This window comes from Ursus americanus, chromosome 3, assembly GCF_024610735.1.
Source record: "Ursus americanus isolate L20-20 chromosome 3, mUrsAme1.1.p, whole genome shotgun sequence".
In the NCBI taxonomy this organism is placed as follows: domain Eukaryota; kingdom Metazoa; phylum Chordata; class Mammalia; order Carnivora; family Ursidae; genus Ursus; species Ursus americanus.
In genome coordinates this window covers 68703447-68730149 of record NC_142129.1, presented here as the reverse complement: position 1 = coordinate 68730149, position 26703 = coordinate 68703447, and the positions used below count along the sequence as shown (strand labels likewise).

At 38.3% G+C, this 26703-nt stretch overlaps 2 protein-coding genes across 2 annotated transcripts in view; both read right to left on the bottom strand.

Annotated features, from left to right (window-relative positions):
- Positions 1–973: 973 nt before the first annotated feature.
- Positions 974–17282, bottom strand: SAMD9L (sterile alpha motif domain containing 9 like). The gene is made up of 2 exons (XM_045793248.2): positions 17145–17282; positions 974–6497 (listed from the first exon to the last, which is right to left on the bottom strand). Exon 2 carries the CDS (start codon positions 6475–6477, stop codon positions 1720–1722), a length of 4758 nt encoding a protein of 1585 aa, XP_045649204.2. The 5' UTR covers positions 6478–6497; positions 17145–17282; the 3' UTR covers positions 974–1719.
- HEPACAM2 (HEPACAM family member 2) overlaps positions 17144–26703 on the bottom strand; it is a 67435-nt gene continuing 57875 nt past the window's right edge. The window contains exons 11-12 of the mRNA XM_087861077.1: positions 20620–20811; positions 17144–17347 (exon numbers count right to left, since the gene is read on the bottom strand). Coding sequence (XP_087717203.1) covers positions 20653–20811 — 159 coding nt within the window. The 3' untranslated portion in view covers positions 17144–17347; positions 20620–20652. The remainder of the gene's footprint in view (positions 17348–20619; positions 20812–26703) is intronic.

Genomic DNA, 26703 nt, shown 5'->3' with positions numbered 1-26703 from the left:
TATTGACTATTGGGATTTCTCATTATTTCACCCACCCTGTTGGCTCAATCCTGCTATTGCATATGATTTTCTTGGGGCAATTGTTTCCTGAAACAATCCTGCAGAAAATAGAAGCCAGTGATAAAGGACATGTTCAACTATTAATGCTTGTGGGTCCCGCACCTGGGGTAACAAGGAAGCTTGGCTTTTACATTTACCAAGGTCAAAATGACTCCGCAAAACCTCAAAGCATGGGCTCTTAACTCTGCCCCAAGCACACATTGAACATCTGCTTCATTAAAGAAAATAACCAAAAAGGAGTATTTTGAACACAAAAGATAAGAAAAAGGAATAAACTTCCTTCGTTCCCAGAAGATTAAAGTCATACAACTCTGAATATACTAGAAACTTAAGATAAGAACTGCAACTTTCTGAAATGTCCTTTGTCTAATGATTTGCAACGTTTTATGTAAAAATGTATGTAACCTACACCAAATGTTCCCTTACCAGAGCACTCCCTTCTTTTTTAAAAAAAAATTTTAAAATTTAAATTGAGATAATTAACATATAATGTATTATTAGTTTCAGAGGTAGAGGTCAGTGATTCATCAGTCTTATATAACAACACCTAACACCCAGGGCTCATTTATCTGTAAATGGAAGGAAGAGGGCAGAGGGAGTGCAAGCTTGTGACTACTTTGTTTTCTGTTCTCTTCCCCTTCCTGAAGCAAGGAGATGGGAGAAGGGCAAGGAGTACAAGGAATTGTGTATGTATATGTATAGGTGGAGGGGTGGATGGAGGAAGAGAACAAAATATTTACCTTCCATATATATTTATTGATACCAAGATGAGGTAAGTGGCACATTGGTGTGGCTCCCTCGGTTTGATTTCCAAAAACTGAGGCGAGGCTTTTCCTTCCATATTCATCTTATTTAAATCTCTACTTTCACAGTGAATAAAGTAATTCACAATTCAGTATATTCGTAAGGGTGATAGAATTAAAACAGATTTTATTGATACATAACCAGTTATGATGTGACAGTGGATACCGACTGAATATGTTAGTCTGAAAATGCATTTTTTAATTTATAATAATATTTTTTTATTATATTATGTTAGTCACCATACAGTACATCCCTAGTTTTTGATGTAAAGTTCTATGATTCATTACTTGCATATAACACCAAGTGCACCATGCAATACGTGCCCTCCTTAATACCCATCACCAGCCTATCCCATCCCCCCCCCCGAAGCCCTCAGTTTGTTTCCCAGAGTCCATAAGCAAAATATATATATTTTTTTTATTTTTTAAAGGTTTTTTTTTTTTTTTTTAAAGATTTTATTTATTTATGTGACAGAGAGACAGCCAGCGAGAGAGGGAACACAGCAGGGGGAGTGGGAGAGGAAGAAGCAGGCTCATAGCGGAAGAGCCTGATGTGGGACTCGATCCCGGATCGCCAGGATCACGCCCTGAGCCGAAGGCAGACGCTTTAACGACTGCGCTACCCAGGCGCCCCGCAAAATATATTTTAAAACATTAAACAAGCAACCCTGTTGTGTGCCAAACTCTGTGTGTAGACGCATTTCATGCCCTCAAAAACCTTATAATTCATTCAGCGACATAAAAGCAAAATCTGTGATTTACAGGTAAGCCAACAATGTTATCAAAATGCCATGGGATAGACAGAGGGAATAAAATCATAGATCATGAATAAACATATGTGAGTTAATGTAGCTTCTTAAATTATTTCTATGTCATATGCTTGGGGCCCTTCAATGGAAAATCCTAGGTAGAAGGACACTCTTTCTATGTTCCCACCACTCCTGAGTGGACCCGAATAAACAGGTATCACTGGTATTTTAATTTTTTTCTCTGTTCCATATTCCATAGAGATTAGCTTGCCTTCGGCCTGACCAGTTAGACGACATAAGAGGTCTTTGACTTCTTTTTTTTTCCACACGTCTCCACTTGGCAAGAGAGAATTTACATTTTGTGCTTTATTGAAGTATTGCTCTGTCTCAGCCTTGCAAACAAGACTGTGGAGCCCCTTCTTCTTCCCCAGGTAAAACAGGGTGCTTGCTTGCTTGGACCTGCACATGCTTCTATACTGCCTCTTGAAGGTTCTGTTTAAGGATGAAACATACTTTTCCATGAGTTTGGAATCTTCATCTAGTTCTTGATTTTCTGGCCAGAACAGAAGGCAGGCCAAAAAATAAGGGTCTGGATATTGATAACTTGGTCCTATGGATAGCAACGCTTCTCGGAGCAGTTTTTTCAGTATGCTAAGTGGTTGGATGGACTTGGAGTGGGGTTTTAGACAATTAAGAATAATGTTGGCTAAAATGAAATTTAGTTTCTCCTTTGTCAGCTGCTTATTTTGGTTTTGCTTCAGGAGGAAAGAATATTTGTTCACTATATTTTCCATGTTGGTTGCAGCCTCTCTGTGATTTGGATTAAGATATTCCAGGAGTCCAGAAAACCTATCTGCTCTCAAAGCTTCTAGACCTTTCCTGAAACTCTCCTCTTGGAAAAACTGACTCTCTCTACTTTGTAGCAAACCCAAATCCAAACAGCAGAAAAGTTCCCCATATTTCCTGAAACAACGAGTGATTTTCTTGTTTAAGGAGATTTCTACTGTTTCTTTTTGGGTGTTCCTCATTTGCAAAAGAACAATATAATCATTAAAAAAGTCAAAGCACCTTTTCAAATCTGATTGTAAATTTTCTAAGTAGGATGTGAACTTGCTAAGGGCCAAATAATACTCACATTTTGGATTTGTGGGTGTCATCCCCTTTCCTGATAAAAAGTCTGCCATAGCTTTTTTAGATAATTCATTTTCTTTGAGGAAACAAGGTGTGAGCTGGAGAATCTGAATAGCATAAAGACCAACTTCTATTTCACCCACGAAACCGGCAGTGTTGTATGTGTCATATTTTCTTTGCAACTTCTGTGGTCCCCAGGGCTCCGTTTCGCAGGCTTTCCTCTCGGCTTGTTCTTGGGATTTTTTAAAAGCTTTTGAGGCGTTTTCAGCGGCTTCCAGGAGGCATATTAGATCATTAACTGTAATATCCTTGGCATTTTTCATTTCATCCAACCGCCATTTGATTCGACTTTTGTAGACTTGACCAAGTGTATCTGAGATATAGGAATTTTTAGGTGCTTTCTTTTTGGCCTCGTTTGCCCAATCTAGAGCAGTACTAAAATTCTTCTCTTTAATGTAGAAATATCTTGCTAAGGCCTGACAAATGAACGCATTTTGTGGGAATCGAAGAGTCCCAGCCATCAAGACCTTTTCAATTTCTTCGTTCTCTAAAGCTTCGATTAATGGGGCAAACAAAGTGTCTGTTTCATCCCCATACTCCTTGCGCTGTCTTGTAAGCAGAAGAGTTTGCACATCATGTTGAAATTTTTCTCTTCCTATTCCAGAAACATAGAATAAATCCTCCTTTAAGATCTTCAGTGCAATTTGACACTTATTCAAGTTATAGCTGTTTTCCAGTTCTTTCAGACAGAAGATGGCAATCAAAGGATGAATGATGCGCACACCTGTGTATCTCCCAAATTCTGCGACTTCTGTGTTTATTAGAAGTGTAGAATAGGCTCCCATCTTGTCGTCTAGGCTTTCGGGTTCCCAGGGGGTACTAGTGTATATGATTCCCAAAAATATTTCACACTGTGATACTGAGATTGTAGAATCAGTAACATAGGAGTTGAGTAAAGCCAGGAAAGAAATGAGCTGTCCTTCCTTGCTGTCCACATTCTGTCCTTTTAGGATATTCCGGACTACGTTTTCTATATATATTTCATTAAAATTGCTTTTCAAGATCATGAAGGAATAAAAGTTTTCACAGTTCTTGTGTTCCTTCTCAATTTCTTCCAGTTTGGCCTCAAAAGCTCTTTGTTCCTTGGGAGAAAGTTGGTAGGTTAGGGCAACACTGTCAGCTAATTTTGCAGTTTCGTCAGGATTCTGGGATCTCATGCAGTTTAGGATAATCACCAGTGTTTTTTCATATCTCAAACCCTTCTCTGCTAAAATGGAATCGATGGCATTCTGCAGGACATAAACGTTTTCCTGGTCTTCAAAATCATCCACAAGGAGAAGTACAGGAAAGTAATCTTCAGGGCTGGTTGCCTTATAGGTAATTAATTTGGTCACTTGTTCTACAATTTCTCCAAAATCCGTTGTTTTGTTTTTTAACACAGCACATCTAAAGCTTTTCTTTAGGTCCCAGAGAACATTCATAGCCAATGTAGTACCCCCACAGCCTGGATGGTGATAAAGATTGATAATTTTTGCAAATACTGGTTTAGGAGAGTCTGCCCAGCACTGGATCAGATCTTTAAGCTTTTCATAACTATCCCTTTTGACAAAAGCTGAAGAATAGTTTTCAGAAGAAAAATAGAAGTTCCACCAGGATACTTTGCCACCTCGATAAAAGTGTTCCTCTTTTGATGTCTTAAATTCTTGGAATTTAGATTCATCTTTCTCTATGTCTGTGTCTTTACACTCATTTTCACAGAGGATTTCCAGTGCAGTCAAGATATCCTCTTCCTTTTTCTCTAAGATAACTGAAGCAAATCCATGGGAGGGCAAAAATCTTCTTGATGACTGAGTCACTGGTTTTAGTTTAAGAATAGTACTGTTTATCAGTTCTAAATTTAAAGTCGAAATACTGTGGTTTGTTAATTCATCTGCTGCTGTCAGTCTTGTTTGTAGCAGATCCTTCCATCGTTGATAAATCTGTGAGTTTACACAGATACACAATATATTTTCCATTCCTTTGAGAGCTTGGTAGAAAGCACAGAAAGTTTCAATAAGGGGATCTCCTGGGCTTTCCACTGAAGAGAGTAATAGAAACACTACCAAAAATTTCCCTCTTGTCATTATATTTTCATCTGTGAGAAATAAAATCAGCTTCCTGACTTCAGAAGCTCTTTCTCTGTGCCATAAATGTGGTTCTAGAGGCTTATAGCTCTCATTTTTCAAGTCTGACCTGCCATTGCAGAAGATCCAGCTGGGCTGCTCATAAAGATTCAAACTAGAAATTTTCTCCCTTATGTTATTTGACTTTTCTTCAAACTGATTTGGAAAGTGAAGATTTGCTACTCGGCTTTTTTTGTAAGCTTTGACCACCCCCTTGCTCACAGATTCGGGATCAAACTCCAGCACAGCAAACCATTTCATTTCCTTTAGAAAATCTAAGTTCTTTGTTTGATTTGGATGGCATTTATTTGTTACAAGAATGTACCAGCTGTAGTATGAATTATCCAGTGAGTCTCGGTTGCCTATGAGAAGTTTCACCAGCTTTTGTCCTTCACTCTCCTTCTTATTTGCCTTCACCTCATATTCTTCTTCAGCCACTTTTCTAGATGCTGCTACTGACTTAAAATTTTGTGAAAATTCTTTGTAAGCTATAGCCCGTTGCTTGACATTGGCCAGGATATCCTTAGAGCTGGGCCCATCTCTCACAAACAGTGAAAGATCTTGGTTTGGTTTCCATGTTTCGTTTTTACAACTTTGCATCCTAATTAAGAAATATTTTTCTCCACATACAGAATATTTTGGAATAACATCTACTTCAATGACAAATCTGTCAGATGGTGTATTGTTCTGCAGTAGGACTTCCACAAACCTTGGCTCCCGAATGCACTTCTTGGCTTCATTGATCTCATTTCCTTCAAAGTATTGTCTGATCATTACATTAAAGTGGTCAATGAAGGCATCCTTACTGGTGACTTTCACACCAACAATTTGTCCATGGGGTTTGTTCTTGACTCCAAAATGGATAGTGCCATTGGTGCGTGAATTCATACAAGCTGATGCAAATCGGAAGACTTCATTGCTAAATTTCATCTTAATGTCCTTTTCTGTGGCTGCTTCTGTGTTTGTGAGGGCTTTGAACTCATGTATTGGGTCTATGAGATTGAGTGGGCCAGTTTCAGGTTGTAGAATACTATGTTCTATGTAACGTTGGCTGTTATGAAACTGATCAAAAGGATATGGCATACAAGTCAACTGTTCAGTTTCTGGCCTATCCTCATTTTGGTCTTCAGTGGTCACTCCTTCATTTAATGCATCTTCTTTCATAAGAATCGATTCTTGTTCTTTGGTATCTCTCATCTCTCTGAGATCATGATCATTATTGGATACCACTGATTTTTCCTCTTCCTTTTTCATCTTTTGTGGGTTTTTTGGGTGTTCTTTTTTGGAGGGTTTGGTATGATCTAATTGTCCAGAATCCTGATTGTTACTTTCAGAGGAGCTGTTATTCCATCTGTTATATGTACGTTTTATCAAAAGTGCCGGACCCCGTGGTAGCCCCATTTCTCTAAGATCATTTTCAGTTAATTCCTGCAGAACTAATCCAGTTACTTCTTCAGTGAGCAGAATCTGCCCATATTTTTCATCAATCTTAAGGTCTTTTGTTACCCATTGTTTCACATGCTCTTTGGTCCAGTCGTTGATAATTTCAGGTAGATTTACTTGTTCACTCATTTCAACTTGCAATTTTCTTCCTTAGAAAAAGTAATACAATAAGTATTTTAGTATTATACTTTATCATGGAAATCACATAGTCAATTACGTATGTAATTTGATATAAACAACACATACAAAATATTGTTCAAGGTTGACTTTTAAAGCCACTTGATACTTATTTTTAATGTTTTATAGTCCCAGTTAATGTCCTTATTTCCTAGATGATTATAATTGTGATTATGAAATGAGCAGTAGCTTCTAACTAGGGTGACATATATATTTTTTCATATAGTAATTTTCCTGTATAGGCTTAACTTGGTGAAAGTTGGGTTTTTGTAACTTAAACCCAGTATCTTAAGTAACACAGGCATTGGTGCCCATGGCTGAATATTGCAAATAAACTTTAAAATATAAAACTGGACAAGTGGGGGGGTGCCTGGCTGGCTCAGTCGGTAGAATGTGTGACTCTTGATCTCGGGGTTGTGAGTTTGAGTCCCAGATTGGGTGTAGAGATTAATTAAATAAATCTTAAAAAAAAAAAACTGGATAAGTGGAGGTGGGTTGGGGAACAGGAACCTCCTTTCTCAACTAGGAAGAAGGCCATCTTTGTTACATAGTGATGAAGCAGCCAGTTAACTCATCACTCACTGTCTTTTGGAACTCAAGCTGTTAGGCTACCAAGGTGGAAAGAGATGTGGCAGCAAAATGGCACGATAATCAATTTGGTTGGCTAATTCTTGTGGCTCTCAGAGGTACCAAAAGAGTTAGCTATAGTTCAAACAGGTCTGGCCTGAGTGAAATTAGATAAGAAAAATAGTATGAGTTTTAAAATTTGTTAAAACCATTTCAGCCTATGTAGCAACATTTTCCTAGATATGTCTTCTGAGGCAAGTGAAACAAAAGCAAAAATAAACTATTGGGAATTTATCAAAATAAAAAGCCTCTGCACAGCAAAATAAACAATAAAAAAATTTAAAAGATAACCTATTGAATGGGAGAAGATATTTACAAATGACATATCTGATAAAGGGTTCATATCCAAAATATATAAAGAGCTTATACAACTCATTACCAAAAAAACAAATAATCTAATTAAAAATGGGCAGAAGACATGACTAGACATTTCTCCAAAGAAGACATACAGATGGCCAACAGACACATGAAAAGATGCTCACCAACATCAGGGAAATGCAAATCAAAACTATAATGAGAAAGAAGAGAAAGATGGCAGCAGAGAAGGAGGACTCTAGGTTTGTCACATCCCACAAACACAACTGGATAATTATCAAATTATCCTAAATACCCCAGGAATCAACCTAAAACAGCAGAATACACATTTTTCTCAAGTGCATACGTAACATTCTCCAGAACAGATCACATATTAGGTCACAAAACAGATCTCAACAAATACAAAAAGACTGAAATTATACCATGCACCTGACCACAACATTATGAACATAGAAGTTAACCACAAGAAAAAAACTGGAAAAACCACAAATACATGGAGGTTAAACAACATGCTACTAAACAATGAATGGGTTAATCAGGAAATCAAAGAAGAAATTAAAAAATACATGGGAACAAATGAAAATGAAAACACACAGTCCAAAACCTTTGAGATGCAGTAAAAGTGGTCCTACGAGGGAAGTATATAGCAATACAAGCTTATCTCAAAAAGCAAGAAAAATCTCAAATAAACAACCTAACCGTACACCTAAAGGAGCTAGAAAAATAACAACAAACAAAGCCTAAAGCCACCAGAAGGAAGGACATAATAAAGATTAGAGCAGAAATAAATGATATAGAAACTAAAAACACAATAGAACAGATCAATGAAACCAGGAGCTGGTTTTTTGAAAAAGTTAGTAAAATTAATAAATAAAATGAACCTTTAGCCAGACTTATCAAAAAGAAAACAAAAAGGACCTTAATTGTTCACCATGATCAAGTGAGATTTATTCCTGGGTTGCAAGGTAGTTCAATATTTGCAAATTAATTTGCATGATACATCACATTAATAAAGGAATGGATACCTGAGGCAACTGTGTGGCTCAGTCAGTTAAGTGTCTGACTCTTGATTTCAGCTCAGGTTATGGTCTCAGGGTTGTAAGATCCAGCCCTGCATAGGGCTCTGAGCAGGCATGGAGCCTGCTTAAGATTCTCTTCCACCCCTCCCCCTACCTCCCCCCTCCACAAGAAAGGAATGGATTAAGAACCATATGATCATTTCAATAGATGCAAAAAAGCACTTGACGGTGTACAACATCCATTCATGATAAAAACTCTCAACAAAGTAGGTTTTGAAGGAACATACCTCAACATAATAAAGGCCATATATGAAAAACCCACAACTAATATCATCCTCAAACTCTCCATGGTCAGGAACAAGACAGGGATGTCCACACTCACCACTGTTATTTAACATAGTACTGGAAGTCCTAGCCACAACAATCAGACAGCACAAAGAAATAAAAGGGATTCAAATCTGTAAGAAAGAAGTAAGACTTTCACTCTTTGCAGATGACATGATACTCTATATAGAAAACCTGAAAGACTCCACCAAAAAACTGCTAGAACTGATACACGAATTCAGTAGAGTTGCAGAAATCAAAGTACAGAAATCTGTTGCATTTCTATACAGCAATAATGAAGCAGCAGAAAGAGGAATTAAGGAATCAATCCCATTTACACCAAAAACAATAAGATACCCAGGAATAAACCTAAACAAAGAGGTGAAAAAATTGTACTCTGAAAAGTATAAAATACTGATGAAAGAAATTGAAGGTGATACAAAGAAATGGAAGACATTCCATGCTCATGGATTGGAAAAACAAAGTTTGTTAAAATGTCTATAATACCCAAAGGAATCTACACATTTAATGCAGTCCCTATGAAAATAGCAACAGCATTTTTCACAGAACTAGAACTAACAATCCTAAAATTTGTATGGAACACAAAAGACCCCAAATAGTCAAAGAAACCTTGTAAAAGAAAAGTAAAGCTGGAGGCATCACAATTCTGGACTTAAAGTTATATTACAAAGCTATAGTGATCAAAACAGTAATGGTACTAGCACAAAAATAAACACATAGATCAGTGGAACAGAGTAGAAAACCCAGAAATGAACCCACAACTATATGGTCAATTAATCTTCAAAAAAGCAGGAAAGAATATCCAGTGGGAAAAAGTCTCTTAAACAAATGGTGTTGGGAAAACTGGATAGCTACATGCGAAAGAATGAAATTGAACCACTTTCTTACACCAAACAAGAATAAATTCAAAATGGATTAAAGACCAAAATGTGAGACCTGTAACCACAAAAAATCCTGGAGGAGAACACAGGCAGTAACCTCTCTGACATCAGCTGTAGCAACTTCTTTCTAGGTATGTCTCCTGAGGCAAAGGAAACAAAAGCAAAAATAAACTACTGGGACTTCATCTTTCACACACTGAAGGAAACAATCAACAAAACTAAAAGACAACCTACTGAATGGAAGAAGACATATCTGATAAAAGGTTAGTATCCAAAACATATAAAGAACTTACAGAGTTCAACACTGAAAAAATGAATAATCTAGTTAAAAATGGGCAAAAGACATGAATAGACATATTTCCAAAGAAAACATCCAGATGGCCAACAGACACATGAAAAGATGCTCAACATCACTGATCATCAAGAAATAAGTTTCAAAACTACAATGAGATATCCCCTCACACCTGTCAGAATGGTTAAAATCAACAACCCAAGAAACAGGTCAGGATGTGGAAATAGGGGAACCCTCTTAAAACGCTGGTGGGAATGCAAATTGGTGCAGCTACTCTGGAAAACAGTATGGAGGTTCCTCAAAAAATTAAAAATTAGAACTACTATATAATCCAATAATTCCATTACTGGGTATTTACCCAAAGAATATGAAAACACTAATTTGAAAAGATAGATGCACCCCTATGTTTATTGCAGCATTACTTCTAAGAGCCGAATTATGGAAGCAACCAAGTGTCCACTGATTAGATGAATGGATAAAGAATATGTGTGTATATGTGGTATATACACACAATGGAATATTACTTGGTCATAAAAAAGAATAAGATCTTGCCATTTGCAACAACATGGATAAATCTAGAGGGTATAATGCTAAGTGAGACAAATCAAAGAGAAACAAATACAATATGATTTCACTCATATGTGGAATTTAAGAAACAAAACAAAAGAACAAGGTAAAAAGAGACAAACAAAGAAAAACAGACTCTTAACTATAGAGAACAAACTGATGGTTACTAGAAGGGAGGTTGGTTGGGGGGAATGGGTAAAATAGGTGATGGGGGATGAAGAGCACACTTATCATGATGAGTGCTGAGTCATGTACAGAGTTGTTGAAAATTACTCTATTATACACCTGAAACTAATGTAATACTGTATGTTAAGTATACTGTAATCAAACTAAAATTAAAAACAAACAAACAAATAAACAATTTCAGCCTAAATCATTGATGTGAGAGTAATTCAGGTCCCACAGTTACATACTTTGCAGAGTTGCAAGAACTTAGTATCCCGGAACACCCTGGAGCAGGGATTCTCAACTTGGGCTGAGCATTAGAATCACCTGAGACTCCACATCCTGATAATTTAATTGGCTGAGAGAGTGGGAGGAGAGTTCAAGCATTAGTACTTTTCAAAATCTGTTGGTGTCATTCTCTTGTGCAGATGAGGTTGACAGCAGTTCTCTACACGTAGTGTCCAGATCAACAGCATTAGCACCACTGGGAAGCTTTGAAAAAATGTAAATTCTCAGGTCCCACCCCCGACCTAGTGAATCAGCATTAAAAAGGAAATCAATAGAGTGGTTTAAATAAAGGAAAACAAGAAGTGAAAATATTATAAGGATAAATAGATTAAAAGCATTAAGTATCAAACAAAACAAAAATATTAAACTATAAAGAGAAAATACAAACATTTTAAAAGATTTGTAATTTTTTTAAATGAAAGATTTGAAAGATCCTAGTTTAAAAAAAGATCGTTTTACATGAAAGATTTAAAGATCCTAGGTTTTTATATAACAAGTCACAAAGTCTAGCCAAACTGTAAATTTGACCCATCTGTGTTTGGGGTTTCTTGCAGAAGCTTTTCCAGAGGGTTTTCTTGGGGTCATATGTGAAGGATGAGCTAAACTGAGGCCTCAGCCTATAGCCTATACCAGCCAGAGAAGAAACGCATGCTAGTCATTTATGGTGTGAATACCATAAACACTTTAGAATAATTTATCCCGTCTATACGCATGCTACTGCCGGGCATAGCAGCTTCTGCTTGCTTGCGTAAAACTTTCCCAGTGCCTTAGTGTCTTGAATCCTCTTAGTCACTTTGGCTTCATTCTGCAGGACACACCTAGTCCTGAGCCAATTAGCAGAACTATAAGCAACCGGCACAATGAACATTATAAACATATTTCAGATTATCAATTCCATTCACTTACAGTGTAGTTGGAAGGGGTCTTAGAATTAGCATACATATCACAACCAGAGATAAATATCACTTGTTTGTTCACTTGACAAATATTTATTAGGCACCTATCAGGCATCATGCTCAAGAAAACTAGTGGTGACCAAAAGAGATGTGAAGTTCTTTCATAGGACTAAAAGTCCATTGGGGAAAATTTTAAAAAGAAGGAAGAACCATACACACATATATTCAAAACAGTTTATCATGACAAACTGTGATAGTGCTTTGTGTAAGAAACGATAAGGGGCAAAGGACTGGGATCTGTGAGGAGGAGTGTCACTAGGAGGAAAGTGGGGACACTGGGCAGGTGAAGTTAAAGTGGAGCTTCTGGAGTAGGGTAGGAGGAAGGTAGAGGGAGCAAGTCTGGGGGACAGAGTGAAGGGAATAAGGAATAGTCTACCTGGTAGAATTTCCAAAGGCCTATCTAGTGGGTCCAAGGAGATGGGTGAGGTGGTGCTCCGCAGTGGGCTGTCCCTGCGTCTGCCCCCAGAGCCAGGTGCTGGGCCTGCCAAAGAGAATTCCTGGGCAGGGGGAATTACCAACCAGGACATGACTCCTTGAACCCAGGAGCCTGGAGGCTCATCCCTGATCCTCCTGTCTCCTCTGCAGAGTCCCTAAGTGTCACCTCAGATAAGACTGAAGGAGAGGTTCTGCCTTACCTCTTTACAAACACTATATGGAGCCAATAGGATAAGCAGTTATTAATAAGCATATTCTTAATGAAAGATTTTTTGAAGTCACTTTGGAGAAAAGGCTGAATAAAAAATGATTACTGTATTATTTTTAAATTTAGTCTTAAAATGTTTCATACCTTAACAATTTGCTGAATACTTGCTTTTTATATATTTTAATATATTTTGACCTGCTTTCTGCAGGCAGCTGAGGGGAAGAGGCACTCATGCCCTCAGACACTATTCTCATCACAATTTTTGGTGGCTCCATAGACACCTAGATGATCCTTCAATATACTGGCATTTCTCCATCATGACTGCTTCTCGTCCAATGATCTTAACCTCCCCCCCAAATCCACTGCTATGGTCACACCATTGACCTTATCACAAACTGTCATGCGTTGATTTGTGACCCCCTCCACACAAACTTATGTGTTTGTGATAGGTGAAATGGGGTCATTTATGTCAAGGGGTTTAAGATGGAGCCAGGAGGCCATTAAGGAGATGGGCCTTATGCATGTCCTCACTGGTAGAACCATGAACTTTTAAACTGGGCCAAATAGAAAATATTCCAAGGACTCAGTCCTAACACTTGCAATTTGCTACTTGCTAGCAAGACGTTTTCTTAGTGATAGCCTTAGCAATCAATTATATTCAATCAAGATGAGTTTTCTGCCCCAACACCAATCAAAAATTCTTTGTAAGCAACGTATATAGGCATTCCCTTTTTTTTAAATTAAAGATTTTATTTATTTATTTGACAGAGAGAGACAGGCAGCGAGAGAGGGAACACAAGCAGGGGGAGTGGGAGAGGAAGAAGCAGGCTCACAGCGGAGGAGCCTGATGTGGGGCTCGATCCCATAACGCCGGGATCACGCCGTGAGCCAAAGGCAGATGCTTAACGACTGTGCCACCCAGGTGCCCCTAGGCATTCCCTTTTTGCCTGACTTTTGCTTGGTGGGACACTATCTGGGTTGCTACCCAAATCTGTGTACCCCAAATTGCAACTCTTTGATCCCAAATAAACTCTCTTGCTTAATGATCACCTCCCGCCAAGTTTAGGTTGTTGTGATGAAGTCCTAGCCCCAGTACCTTGGAATGTGACCTTTTGGAACATAGGGTCATTGCAGATGTTAACATGAAGCTGTTAGAATGAGCCCTAATTCAATATGACCAGTATCTTTATAGGAAAGTGAAATTTAGCCACAGAGGTTCACACACATACAGTGAGAATGCCACGTGCAGAAGAAGGCAGAGATTGGGGTGATCTATAAGCCAAGGAATGCCAGAGATCGCCAGCAAACCACCAGAAACTAAAGGAGAGACAGGGAATTCTTCTCTTTCACAGCTCACAGAAGGAACCAACCCCACCAACATCTTGATGTTGAGGACTTCCAGCCTCCAGAACTGTGAGACAATACATTTCTGTGGTTTAAGCCACGTAGTTTGTGGTACTTTGTTACAGCAACCCTAGCAAACTAATAGAATCACCAATGGCTACAAGCCTTCCAGCATCTCAGATTCAAATATCTCCCTCACCAGGATCTCCTGCCCCTTAGACTCACTATGTTTATTTTTTTTTTTAAGATTTTATTTATTTATTTGAGAGAGAGAGATAGAAGGAGCAGGGGGAGCAGGGGGAGAGGGAGAGAGAGAATCTCAAGCAGACTCCGCACCTAGCAGGGAGCCCCACATGGGGCTGGATCTCACGACCCTGAGATCATGACCTGAACCAAAATCAAGAGTCAGATGTTCAGTCGGGTGACTGAGCCACCCAGGCGCTCCTAGACTCACTGTCTTTAGTGCTCAAATTCTAATATTTCTTTAACACCAAGACCCATAACTCAACGATTCTAGATTCTATTACTTTCTCACTCCCGTCCCCCTGCCCCTGCATCTCCTCACTGCCTCTCCCTTGTAACTAGCTTGATTTTTTTTGTTGTTGTTGTTCATTCATTATAATCACTTGCTTTCTCCTCCCTCAACTTGTACTCTGCCCATGTCAGGAACATGGCTGGACAATGACCTTCTATACCCGACTGGTCTCACTTTAAAGTCATGACCACTGTCTTCCAGCAGGCTGTTAGTGCTTTGAGCTACCATACTGTTTCCTGCTGTATTCATTCTCTCATTGTCCTAAACTATTTTACACATTCTCCTCTCTCATCAAATCTCCAACACCTCCTCAACATTGTCACTTTCCGCTGTAACCCTACTTCCTACTGCAGCTTGGAAATTGAAGCAATCAGAAAAGAGCTTCCCTGAGCTCTTAAAACCATATCTACCCCTGTTCTGTTTCTTGACTTTTCTTCTGTTACTAGGTCCATACATTCTATTTTAGTTTCTGTTCTCTTAATTGACTGTCCGTACCTCTTGCTCTGGAGAGGAGGCCTCTTCTCTGGAGATGCTCTCATCACTCTCCACAGACTTGTTCTGTCCAAGTCTGTGGCAATATCTTCTCTTAGTCAGAGTCCTCTCTCACCTTGTCCTCTGGGTGCCCCAAATATTGTAAGGAAGAGCTGTAGATTTTCTCTTCTGATTTAGCCAGTGATTACAGCAATTCCACTAGACCCCAGCACTCTCCAAGAAGGAACACATGAAGGGTTTCCTGCTTATCAGCTACTACATGCCCAGAGACACACATGTGTATGTGTAATGTGGGGATGGTGGAAGGGCTTGTCTTTGTGGTACCTCCCAGGGAGGTGACGTCCCCCTCATTTCTCTTAATTGTTTGAATTCTGTCGGAACCACAGGGAGATGGGAGCACTCTTCTCAAATTGGAATGGCATTTGTTCTCCCCAAATCTGTCTTTTTATCTCTATTTCACAGGTTGCCCCATTGTTCAAAGACGAAGACCCTTTATAACATCAAAACATTTCTTAGCTGCTAACTGCTATGATGGGAGCTGAGAAGATACATAATGATTTGAAGTTACTATATATTTGGTAACACTTTCACATGAATTTTGCACTCTGTCAGTTATACAAGCATCTTATAGAGTCTATAATCCATATTTGGCTGGAACTATGTATTTAATTCAAGGCGACCATTATTTGGGCAAAAACATTTTAATAATGCTTTAGTATAACTCTGTGGCCCAATCCGTGTCTTCAACCTTGTTTGGGGTGATGATTTGTAAATATTTATATAGAACTTTAATGTATTTCACTGTTCTGAGGCTTACAAAGACCTTTCATGAACATTCTTTGATAGATTTACATCCTGGAATATTGGCATATTTTTTAAACATGAGGGACATTTATGTTTGGCAAGAGGCTACATAGTGTAAATAAAGGGGGAGGGGTTGTGATCAGGAAAACAGTATCGTGATTAAATGTGTCTCCTCTCAGCCAACCTGTTTTCATTGTATAAGTGCATGAGACCAGAACCAGTGTTGTCTTGGTTGGCATTTGGTTTTGTTCTGCTTCTTCAAAAGAAAAGCACATGAAACCTGTATGTCTAAAATGGATAAAGGTGTTGCTCTGCTTTCAGTTGGGGAAAAGACCTCTACCTTATCTCCTTTATTCTGTTCTGCGAAAATTTTGAACCCTGGAGTTCTCCTTATGAGTACTTGATTTCAGACCCATTCCTTAAGGACTTTTATTTTCTTTCTTTGGGGCTGATTAGGAAGGCTCAAACCAGCAGCTTTTAGGGCAAGCACTGGTGCCTACTCCAGGAAGCTGGGCCTCAGCAGCCCACAGGTATCTTTGCCTCTAGGAAAGAAGGCTCACAATCGGAGACCAGAAGGCCTACACCTGTTCCGATGTTCTTCAGAGCTGAAACTGCCAAGCAAGTTAGTGACATTTTCTGGAAGTGCATGTTGAAATGATGTATTTCTTCCCATAGTCTTTGTACAAGCTTGTTGTGAAGGAAGGCCTTAAATAAAATAACTGATCTTTAACATTTGATATCATCTTGAGTTTATAGGACAGTTTGCCATAGCTGCACACGGTTACAATTTTCTACACAGATTGGTATGCTTCAAGTCCTGATCCTCTGATCTACATTTTACTTAGGTCTTTCTAGCCTCATCTCCAGAGTGCTCCAACTCTAGAAACACTCTGCACCATAGTTGCTAGAAGGTTTCTTTTTTTCTTTCTTCTTCTTCTTCTTTTTTTTTTTTTTTAAGATTTATATATTCATTTGACAGAGAGGGAGATCAGGGGAAGGGGCAGAGGGAGAGGGAGAGAAGGAGTCAGACTCCCTGCTGAGTGAGGAGCAGGACCCCACCCTGTGACCCTCGGAGATCACAACCTGAGCCAAAATTGAGTCCAACACCCAACTGACTGAGCCACCCATTTTTAAAGACTTCTATGGTCAGTGCAAGTTACATCTAATGATATATGTGAAAACGGCAAGATTCTCGTTCCTTTTAGAATCGTTCATTAGAAATAGCTCAGGTACACTTGAAAATATATTCACTTTCAAAGTTCTGCTTTAGTTTTTAGAATTCGTTTTTAAAGAAAGCTTTTAAAACAAGTTGATGAAGCAGGTATCTATAATGATTAGAAACTTACCAAGGCTTTTCTGAAAACTTCCTTTTTACATCAGCAACTTGAAATAGGTCTTTATGAGGTTCTTTGATCTCAAGCTGTTAGATTAGTTGCCTTTTCTTGAAAATTTGCAGGAGTCATGTCCTGGAAATCATCTATGTATGAGGAAGTAAAGATGTAGGCAGAACAGATCTGGCCCTTTTCCAGTTTTGCCTTTTGTTGAGAATCTGTTACCTCAAAAAAAAAAAAAATGATATCACAGAAGATTAAAATGTAATTGATTGGACTGTTGCTTAGGAAGTGTTTATGAGACAGATTTTCCCAACTTTCTATTGTGAAAAATTTCAAATATATAGAAGATTTGAAAGAATAATGAAAAGAACATCCTCCACAGAGATGGTATCTCTTCCTATATTTAAATACTTTTTAATATTTAATTAATTAAAAAATTAATATTTAAATACTAAATAAATTAGATAAACATCCAAAAATATGTTGCAGGCATTCTCTTTCCTCCCACATTCCACATTCAGTGTGGAGCAAGTCTGTAGGTAGGTGGTCTCTTCAAAACACGTCCCACGTCTGACCACCAACCACCACCTCCACTGCTACCAACCCGGCCAAGCCCCCACCTCTCTCCTGGATGACAAGAGTGGCTCCCTCATTTGTTTCCCTCTTGCTATTATTGATCCTGCTGGGAACTTCCCCAAAATAGCAGCCAGAGTGACCCTGTCCAAATGTAAAAAAAAATGCCAGTATTCTTTCAATCCCCCCAGTGGCTTTCCATTTGACACAGAGTGAAAGCCCAGCTCCTTATTATAAACTATAAGGCCTCACATTACCTGGCACCCTGCTACCCCTCTGGTATTACATCTTGCTTTCATTTCCCTTTCTAAAGCTGGTCCGGCCCCCTGGTTGTTCCTTGCAGGCAGAACCTGCTTCTGCTTCTAGCCTTCTGCTCGGTTTGTCTCCCTGGGAGGTCCCTGGATACCTGTGGGGCTCCTCCCTCCCTTCTCTCAGGCCTTTCATCTCCTATCTTCTTCTCACTGAGGCATCTTTGGCCAGCCTGCAGAAAACTTCATTCCATCTCCAAAGTTTCTGATCTCTCCTCTGGTTTCTTTCTTTTTTTTTCCCTTCCTTTAAATATATATACTTAGGATTTATCACAATAAAGTATTCCACATATTTCTACCTATTTATCTTGTTTCTTTTTCTGTCCATACCCATTATTCTGTGTACTTCAGGAGGACAAGGATTTTGTTCATTTTGTTCACTATTTTACAGTGCCTAGCACAGAGTAGCTGCTTAACAAAAATTTGTTGAATGAATAACATTTTCTCAGGGTAGTTTAAAATAAGGACTTTTTGAAAACTCTTGAGTTAGCAATGTCTGGACAAAAGGACCAAAGGATTGTGCTCATTTCACTAGGGCAATTCTTTCACTTGGCTTGAATCCCAGACAGAAATCTAAGAATATTTGTTTACTGTGTCGCTCATTAGGCAAGAACTAACTCTAGCTTCAATCATCTGGTCACAAAGAAGTGAAAGGAAATTTTGTCAAAAGGAAAGAAAACTTAATAAATATGTGTCTCCTGCAGTCCTTCTAGGCACCCCAGTTTCACAACATCCTGTATCATTTCTGCTGTGTCACTCACAGTTCCCAAATAAGGTCATTTCTCATAACGGGCTGGGCCTCTCTTCTGGGTCCTCAGTGTCAGAGCCTCAGCACCTCTGCTGTTCTCATTTGCTGCTGGTGCTCTGGAGAGCTGATCTCCTGGCAAGGGCCTTACCCATTTCCACAGACGTGCTCTGTTCAGCTCTGCTGCGAGATCTTCTCTTAGCCAGAGTCCTCTTGCAGTATGTTAACCATCTACCCCCTCTCTGAATATCCCTAAAGACCAAGAGGACAGACTCCAGAGTCTCTCTTTTGTTTTAGACAGTGTTTATAGCAATTCCAATAAGGCCCAACAGTCTACAGTTTTTGTTGTTGTTGTTGTTTTTTAATTTTTAGTAAGCTCTACACTCAACGTGGGGCTCCAACTCCCAACCCAGAGATCAAGAGTTGCATGCTCTTCCAACTGAGCCAGCCAGGTACCCCTTTTAAATTTGTTTTAAAGTTTATTTATTTCATTTTTTTAAGGCTTAACATGCTAGAAATGAAGCAGCACATCAGGAATTTCCCTCTGCAGCTTTCAGGCCTCTATACACAGCCAGTGACTCACTGCGTGCTGTGTTCAGTGCCGCAAGGGGGGAGTTTTGTGCCACCTAATAGATGGCAGCTTTCTCTCACTTCTTTTTGTTCAGATTCTACCAAGAGATCCCAGGGAGATAGATATACTCTTCCCAGATAAGGTCACAGACATTTATTCCCCAAATCTGGAGTCTTCCTTTGTTAAATGGAAAAATCAGCAATACCTTGTCTTAATATGATATACTAAACTCTTTAATAATGTCCTTGGTCTATTAGAATGTCAAAAGTTTCTCAACCTCCCTCTCCTGTTCATGACAGCAGTTGTGAACATATAACAATTTGAACCTATTATATTCGATAATATTTTTAAAGTAGTTTATACTCTATCAGTTATAAGAGCATCTGCATATATATTGTTGGAGCTAAGTAAAGATCAAAATGACTGATGTGGACAAATTCTGAGGCTAACTTGACATAACTCTTGGCTTCCTAGGGACCCCCATCTTCCTGTTTTGAAACAATTATAAACACACATCTTATTAGTAATAACATTAATTATTGGCAAAGGAGTTATAGGATGCCATTCTCCAGCAACTACTCCGGTTTTCTCTCTTTAGTTATTGAACAAGAAGCACCGAATCATCCAAACACGGTCGAGCACTGGTGCCCACCTACCCTCATCTCAGGGGGGTCCTCCGAGCACCCCAGATATCAATGCCCTGAGGAGTTCTGTTCTGCAGGACTCTTAGAGCTGATGCTAGGGGAGAGATGTTGTAGAATCCTGATGTTAGTCTGGGAGGGCTATACACACCCCCTCTACAGGTCTGACGAAATGAAACTACACACAAGCAAGTTAAGTTTCATTTCCCGAAGTTAAGTTTCTATTTCAGTTTTTAACCAGATTGCTGTAAAAAATGAATGTGAAGGGAATTCTAACAAAGAAAAATAACACTTCGGAGAGTATTATCTTTGACTAACCATAAAACTTCTAATAACATCTTAAGTTATGGAAGACAGAATTTTGTATAATTGCACATAACCACAGGTTCCTTTACAACCTTTAACGTTTATATTCCTGAACTTTGCATTGTTTCTCTGTTGTCTTTCCCACTGCCCTATACGACCCGGAAAGCTCACCACTCCAAGTACACGTAACGGTACATTTCTTTTTAGAGGAACATTCGCAAAGTTAGCCTCAGTTTAATATGTTGGTACACATGTGTTTATATAAAAAGTACAGCTGGAATTTAAAAAAAAATAGCTGTCCCATAGGCAGAAAATATAAAGGTTTAATGATGCAGCAACTTACCAAGATTTTCCTGAAAACTTCCTTCTTTTTATATCAGGAAATTGAAGCAGTTGATTTTAACCTTCGTTTTCTTAATCCTTTCCTGATGGCCAGGAGACAAAAGATTGTAAGATCCTTTTGAAAAACTAAGCAATTAAGTTGTGGAGTTCTCTGGTCTCCCGATACTCTGACTCCTCTGAGGGTGTGTAAGCTCTGCAGTGAAGAAACAGAATGAGGAAGTAGAAATGCAGGGAGTTTCACTTTTGCTTAAGAATGATTTATTTGGATTTGGAAGGATGTAAAATATCAGAAAGTTAACATCACAGAAAATTATCAAAAAATTTGAACCATTGCTTAGAAACTGTTCATCAGACAGAATTTTAAGTCATAAAAGTTAAGAAATTGCAGTGGGAAAACACTTACAGAAAAAAAAATAAACATTAAAATCTCAATGTGATCTAAGTGCCTATTATGGGATGAATTGTGCTCCTCCAAAATTCATATGTTGAATTCCTAATAGAATGTGACTGTATTTGGAGATTGGGTCTTTAAAGAGACAGGTAAATTGAAAGGAGGACACTAGGGTGGACTCTAATCTAACACGTCTGGTGTCTTTGTAAGGAGAGATTAGGACACAGACGAACAAACAGAAACAGAAAAGACCACGTGAAAATACAGGGAGAAGAGAGCCATCTATATATCCCAATGTTGTCACACGAGTTTACACTCCATTTGTAGTGTAATTACACTGGATTAAAAATTCTCCTTATTGGATTAAAAATTCTCATTTTACATCCTTGCAAACTCTTGGTATTATGAGACTTTCTAATTTTTGTCATTCAAGTCCATGTGAAATCACATCTTGTTTTGGTTTTATTTCCATTTCCCTCATTATTAATGAGGTCGAAAATGTTTACAATGGTATAAAAGTGATATGCTTTCAGTAAAATCCATAGTTGGGATTTTGAAAAATTTTCCTATGTTTAGGGCTGTTTATGTTTCCTCTTCTATGAAATTCCCATTCATTTCTTTTGCATATTTTCTATTAGATTGGTCATGTTTTTCCTATTTATTGTAGGGTGCTTTAATATATCAATTCATACTAGAAAATTTCCAGTGATTTTCCAGCTAAGACTTTATGAAAAATTTTGAAGTATTTCAAAATACTTTAGGAAAAATTTCAAGATATTTATACAAAGATGTTTACTGAAGCGTTTTGGTAATTCCAAAGAAAAATTAGCAATAACCTAATTGGCCATAAATAGAAATTGGTAATATAGTCATACAACTGAAATATAGCCATTAAAAATAATTTTAATCCATCCCTATTGAAATGGAATGATTTCCAGTATCCAAGGGAAATAATTCAGGAGTAGAATAGGATTTATTGTATAATCCCATTCATGTAAAAATTTTTTTTGAAGAATTTAACAGTATGCAAATATAGACTCTGCATACAAACATGTACACATAAGCTGGTATATGCATGAGAACTTTTGATAGATAGCAGGAAATTACATGGTTACATCTAAGGAAAGGGACTGGTGCTTAAGGGTAAGAATAGATTTACTTTTTTTTTTTTAAGATTTATTTATTTTAGAGAGAGAAAGTGTGTGCATGCATGAGCTGGGGGAGGGGCTGAGGAAGAGGGAGAGAGAGAATCCCAAGCAGACCTTGTGCTGAACACAGAGTCAAATGCAGGGCTCAATCTCACGACCACAAGATCATGACCTGAGTGGAAATCAAGAGTCAGAGGCCTGACTGAGCCACCCATGCACCCTGAGATTTACTTTTAATTGTATTTTTTTTCTGTTCTATTTTTTTTATGTCATGTATTACTTTATATTTTATTTATTTATGAAAAATTTGGACTTGTTAGAATGCATGATATAGATATACATGTGTGGAGGGAGGGAGAAGTCTTGGATCATTTCTAAATTTTTAAATTTGAGAAACAGGTTGAATGGTGGTCCAACAAATCAAGTAAGGGAATACAGGGGAGAAGCCTCTTAGGGGGTCAAGATTATGAGTTAAATTTCAAGATTATTGCAGGCCTGTGTCAATTGTCCTACCTGTTGCTTCTTTTATATGTAATGTTCCCTTGAGAAAAGTTTATCCTTGAGCTCATCTTTTCATAGCAGTTGCATCAGGGAAATAAATTGTGGAACTTCTTGCCCACATTTTGTGACAGAAAGTATAGAATTTATTATTTATTTAGTTTTGTTATTTTATTTTGTTTTATTTATTTAATTAAAATTGATGGATTAACATATAGTGTATTATTAATTTCAAAGGTAGAGTTTAGTGATTCATCAGTTGCATAGAACACCCAGTGCTCATTACATCAAGTGCCCTCCTTAATGCCCATCAGCCAGTTACCCCATCCTCCCACCCACCTCCCCTCCAGCAACCCTCAGTTTGTTTCCTATAGTTAAGAGTCCTTTATGGTTTGTCTCCCTCTAGATTTTGTCTTATTTGATTTTTCCTTCCCTTTCCCTAAGTTCATCTGTTTTGTTTTTTAAATTCTATATATGAATGAAATCATATGATATTTGTTTTTCTCTGACTGACTTATTTTGCTTAGCATAATACCCTCTAGTTCCATCCACGTCATCACAAATGGCAAGCTTTCATTCTTTTTGATGGCTGAGTAGTATTCCATTGTATAAATATATACCACATCTTCTTTATCCATTCATCTGTCAATGGACATCTGGGTTCTTTCCATAGTTTGGCTATTGTGGACATTGTGGCTGTAAACATTGGTGTGCCCGTGCCCCTTTGAATCACTATGTTTGTATCCTTTGAATAAATACCTAGTAGTGTAATTGCTGGGTCATAGGGTAGCTCTCTATTTTTAACTTTTTGAAGAACCTCCATACTATTTTCCAAAGTGGCTGTACTAGTTTGCATTCCCACCAACAGTGTAAGAGGGCTCCCCTTTATCCACATCCTCACCAACATCTGTTGTTTCCTGAGTTGTTCATTTTAGCCATAGAATTTATTATTAATGACAGTGTAAATTAATGCTGTTGTATCAGATAGAACATTAGTTCATTTGCTCAAACTGTTACCCAAAGTATCAGAGGATTAGTAAGGATAGAAGTTTATTTATTTTTCTTTTCATATAAAAATCCAGGTAGATATACAAAGGCTGGTATGGAAACTCCATAACCATCATTTTCCAAGCTTCTTCCATCTTTTAACTCCGTCATCCTCAATGCATGGCTTCCATTGTGGGACCCAAGTTGGCTGCTCTGACTGCTGCCATAATGTCTGTTATAGCCATGGTAGGTGGGAGAGGGAAATGGCAGGCATTACTTTATTTTGAGAGCATAATAGAGAAGTACAGACATAGGGTCACATCTAGCAATGCAGCTAAATATTCTATTGCCATATATCAAGGGACAATAGACAATTAGCCATGTCTTCCACAGATGTCTATTCACAACTCTGTGATTGCTAAATTGCATATATTCCCTTAAGTGAAATTGGAATCTATGAAAACTACCTTCCATATGATTCAAAGTTTTCAGATCTAATATGCTTGTCTACTGCAGTAAAAAGTGGGATGAGAAATAACACATGAAACAGAAGTTGGGGTTTGTACAGTGAAGTCTTTTAGCATGTGGAATGGTAAAAGAGAATAGAAGTACTGGTGGCTTCTGTGAAGAGGGAAGCTGGGAAAAAATGGGTGTTTAAAAATTTTTTTTAACTTTTGTCATTCGAGGATCGTTGATACACAATGTTACATTACTTTCAGAAGTACAACATAGTGATTTTCCCAGTCTAAGCCTTATGCTATGTTCACCATAAGAGTAGCCCCCATCTATCACCTTACAACACTACTATTGACAGAATGTTTTTACATTTCACATTATGATTATGATGGGCCAAACTCAGACTCAATAATACAGTACATTGAGGACCAATAGCTAGAGTCAGGTCTCAATACAGATTGAGCAGGAAAATTAGAGCCTGAGAATACATACCCTGCAAAATTATGTCATATTTACCATCAGAAACCTGGGTAACACACGTGATAGTAGATCTTAAGGGCATTGCATAGTGGTGTGAGAATGGCAGAATACAAGCCTGACTGGGGAAATTTATTGCCAAGGGGACACTTTCTAATTCTAGATTTAATGTCCTGGTCAAGATCCATCTTATACCATAGTAAAACAGGTAGAAATGATGGAATTACCTTGGAAGAATATTGAAAAAGAGATCACAAGGTTCACAGAGAAAATACATTTATTATATGATCCTAAAGAACCCACTATTTGTTTATTTTCCCTGGCAACTTGCTAGAGGTCACTCCTTTAATTAAGGCAATATGGAATGCATTGCTAAAGAATTTTAAGAACTCAGTGATATCTATCTGCTGAAAGCCAGCATTGATAGGAGGAGATATAGCCATAGAACCTGGCTCAAGAAAGAGGATGGTGTTCTGGAATGGCAGTGTCCCAGGGGCAGCACTTATATGGAGAAGCAAGGTGGAAAAAATAATAGCAAGCAGCAAGAACAGAATGGTATCTAGGGTCTGTTGTTTGTTTAAGAGATCAGAGTATGTTCCTAACGCATGAGCAACCCAAAACTATGATAATTATGACAAGTATAACCAGACTTGCATAATCCAGAAGATTAGCAGCTGGAGAGCAGATGTCAGTCAGCACATTAGACAATCATGTTCCTATAGCCAGTTTTGAGATCTAAGCCAACTCTCTCTTCATAAAGGCCCTGCAATGCTACAGCAATAAATAGGATAAATATTTTCTCAATTCTTCCCCACAGGGACCTGTACACATTTACCTGAATGTGCAGTGAAGAAAGGGGGATTACCTAAACCTCATGAGGATTGTTGGATGTAAGTTCTGAGCTGACACTGATGTCAAGGATCCTAAATGCCACTGTGGTGCTCTGGTTAGAGTGGGGGCTTATGGAGAAAACAGATTAATAGGGTCATGGCCCAAGTCCATCTCACAGGTGGATTCAATGCATTTGCAAACTCACACTGGTTATTTCTCCAGTCCTGAGTACGTAACTGTGATAAATATTCTTATCAGCTGGCAAAACTCTCACACTGGTTTCATGACCTATTGAACAAGAGTCATTACAGTAGAATGGACCGAGTAGAAGCTCCTAAAATTGCCCATACATCCTCCTGCCAAGACAGTGAACCAGAAGTGATATGTCATCCTGAGGAGAGTTGCAGAGATTAGCACTCCTATCAAAAACTTAATGAAAGAATGAGTAGTGGTCTTTATTTCTCTATTCAAATCTCCTAGATGACCTTGGCAAAAGTAGATAAATCAAGCACTGCAACTGATCAACGCAACCTCTGGGACTTGATATACAGCTATTGATCTGGTTAATGTATTCTTTTCAATCTCTATCAGTAATGACGATCAAAACCAGGTTGCTTTTACACTGGAAACAGTGTGAGCAGTACATATCCATGCAGTTGCTCCAAGGTTATAGTAAGTCTCTTAATGTAGTTTTAATATTGCCTATGAGAAACGAGATCATGTTGCTATTTCATAGAACATCACATTTGTCCACTGTGGTAACATCATGCTAATTAGACTTAGTGTACAGTAAATAGCAAGTACTCCGGATTCCTTAGTAAGATGAATACATGCCAGAGGTGGGAGATATACCACACAAATTCAGCACCCTGTCACATCAACAGTTTAAAGGGATTATATGGTCTATGGAGTTTAGAGGAAGAAGGAGCTTGGCAGAAAATCCAAACTGTGGTGTAAGCTGTTCTGCTATTCAGGCCATGTAGCCCAACAGATCCCATGATGCTAGAGCTATCCATTGTAAATAAAAATGCTCCATGGAGTCCCTAGAAAGGCCTAATGTAAGAAGCACATTGTAGATTCTCCAGGGTTGTGGACTAGTAGCAGGACTTCTGTAGCAGAGAACTATTTGATGTTTGAAAAAGAGCCCTGGAAGACACTGAGTGACCACAGGATATTGAGTGATTATGTGACCAGAGTTTCACAACATAAGATATACACCATCTGATCCAAAAAGTCATGAGGTCAAGCTGATGAAACAGCACTCGGTCAAATGATAGAATGGTACACTTAGATCATA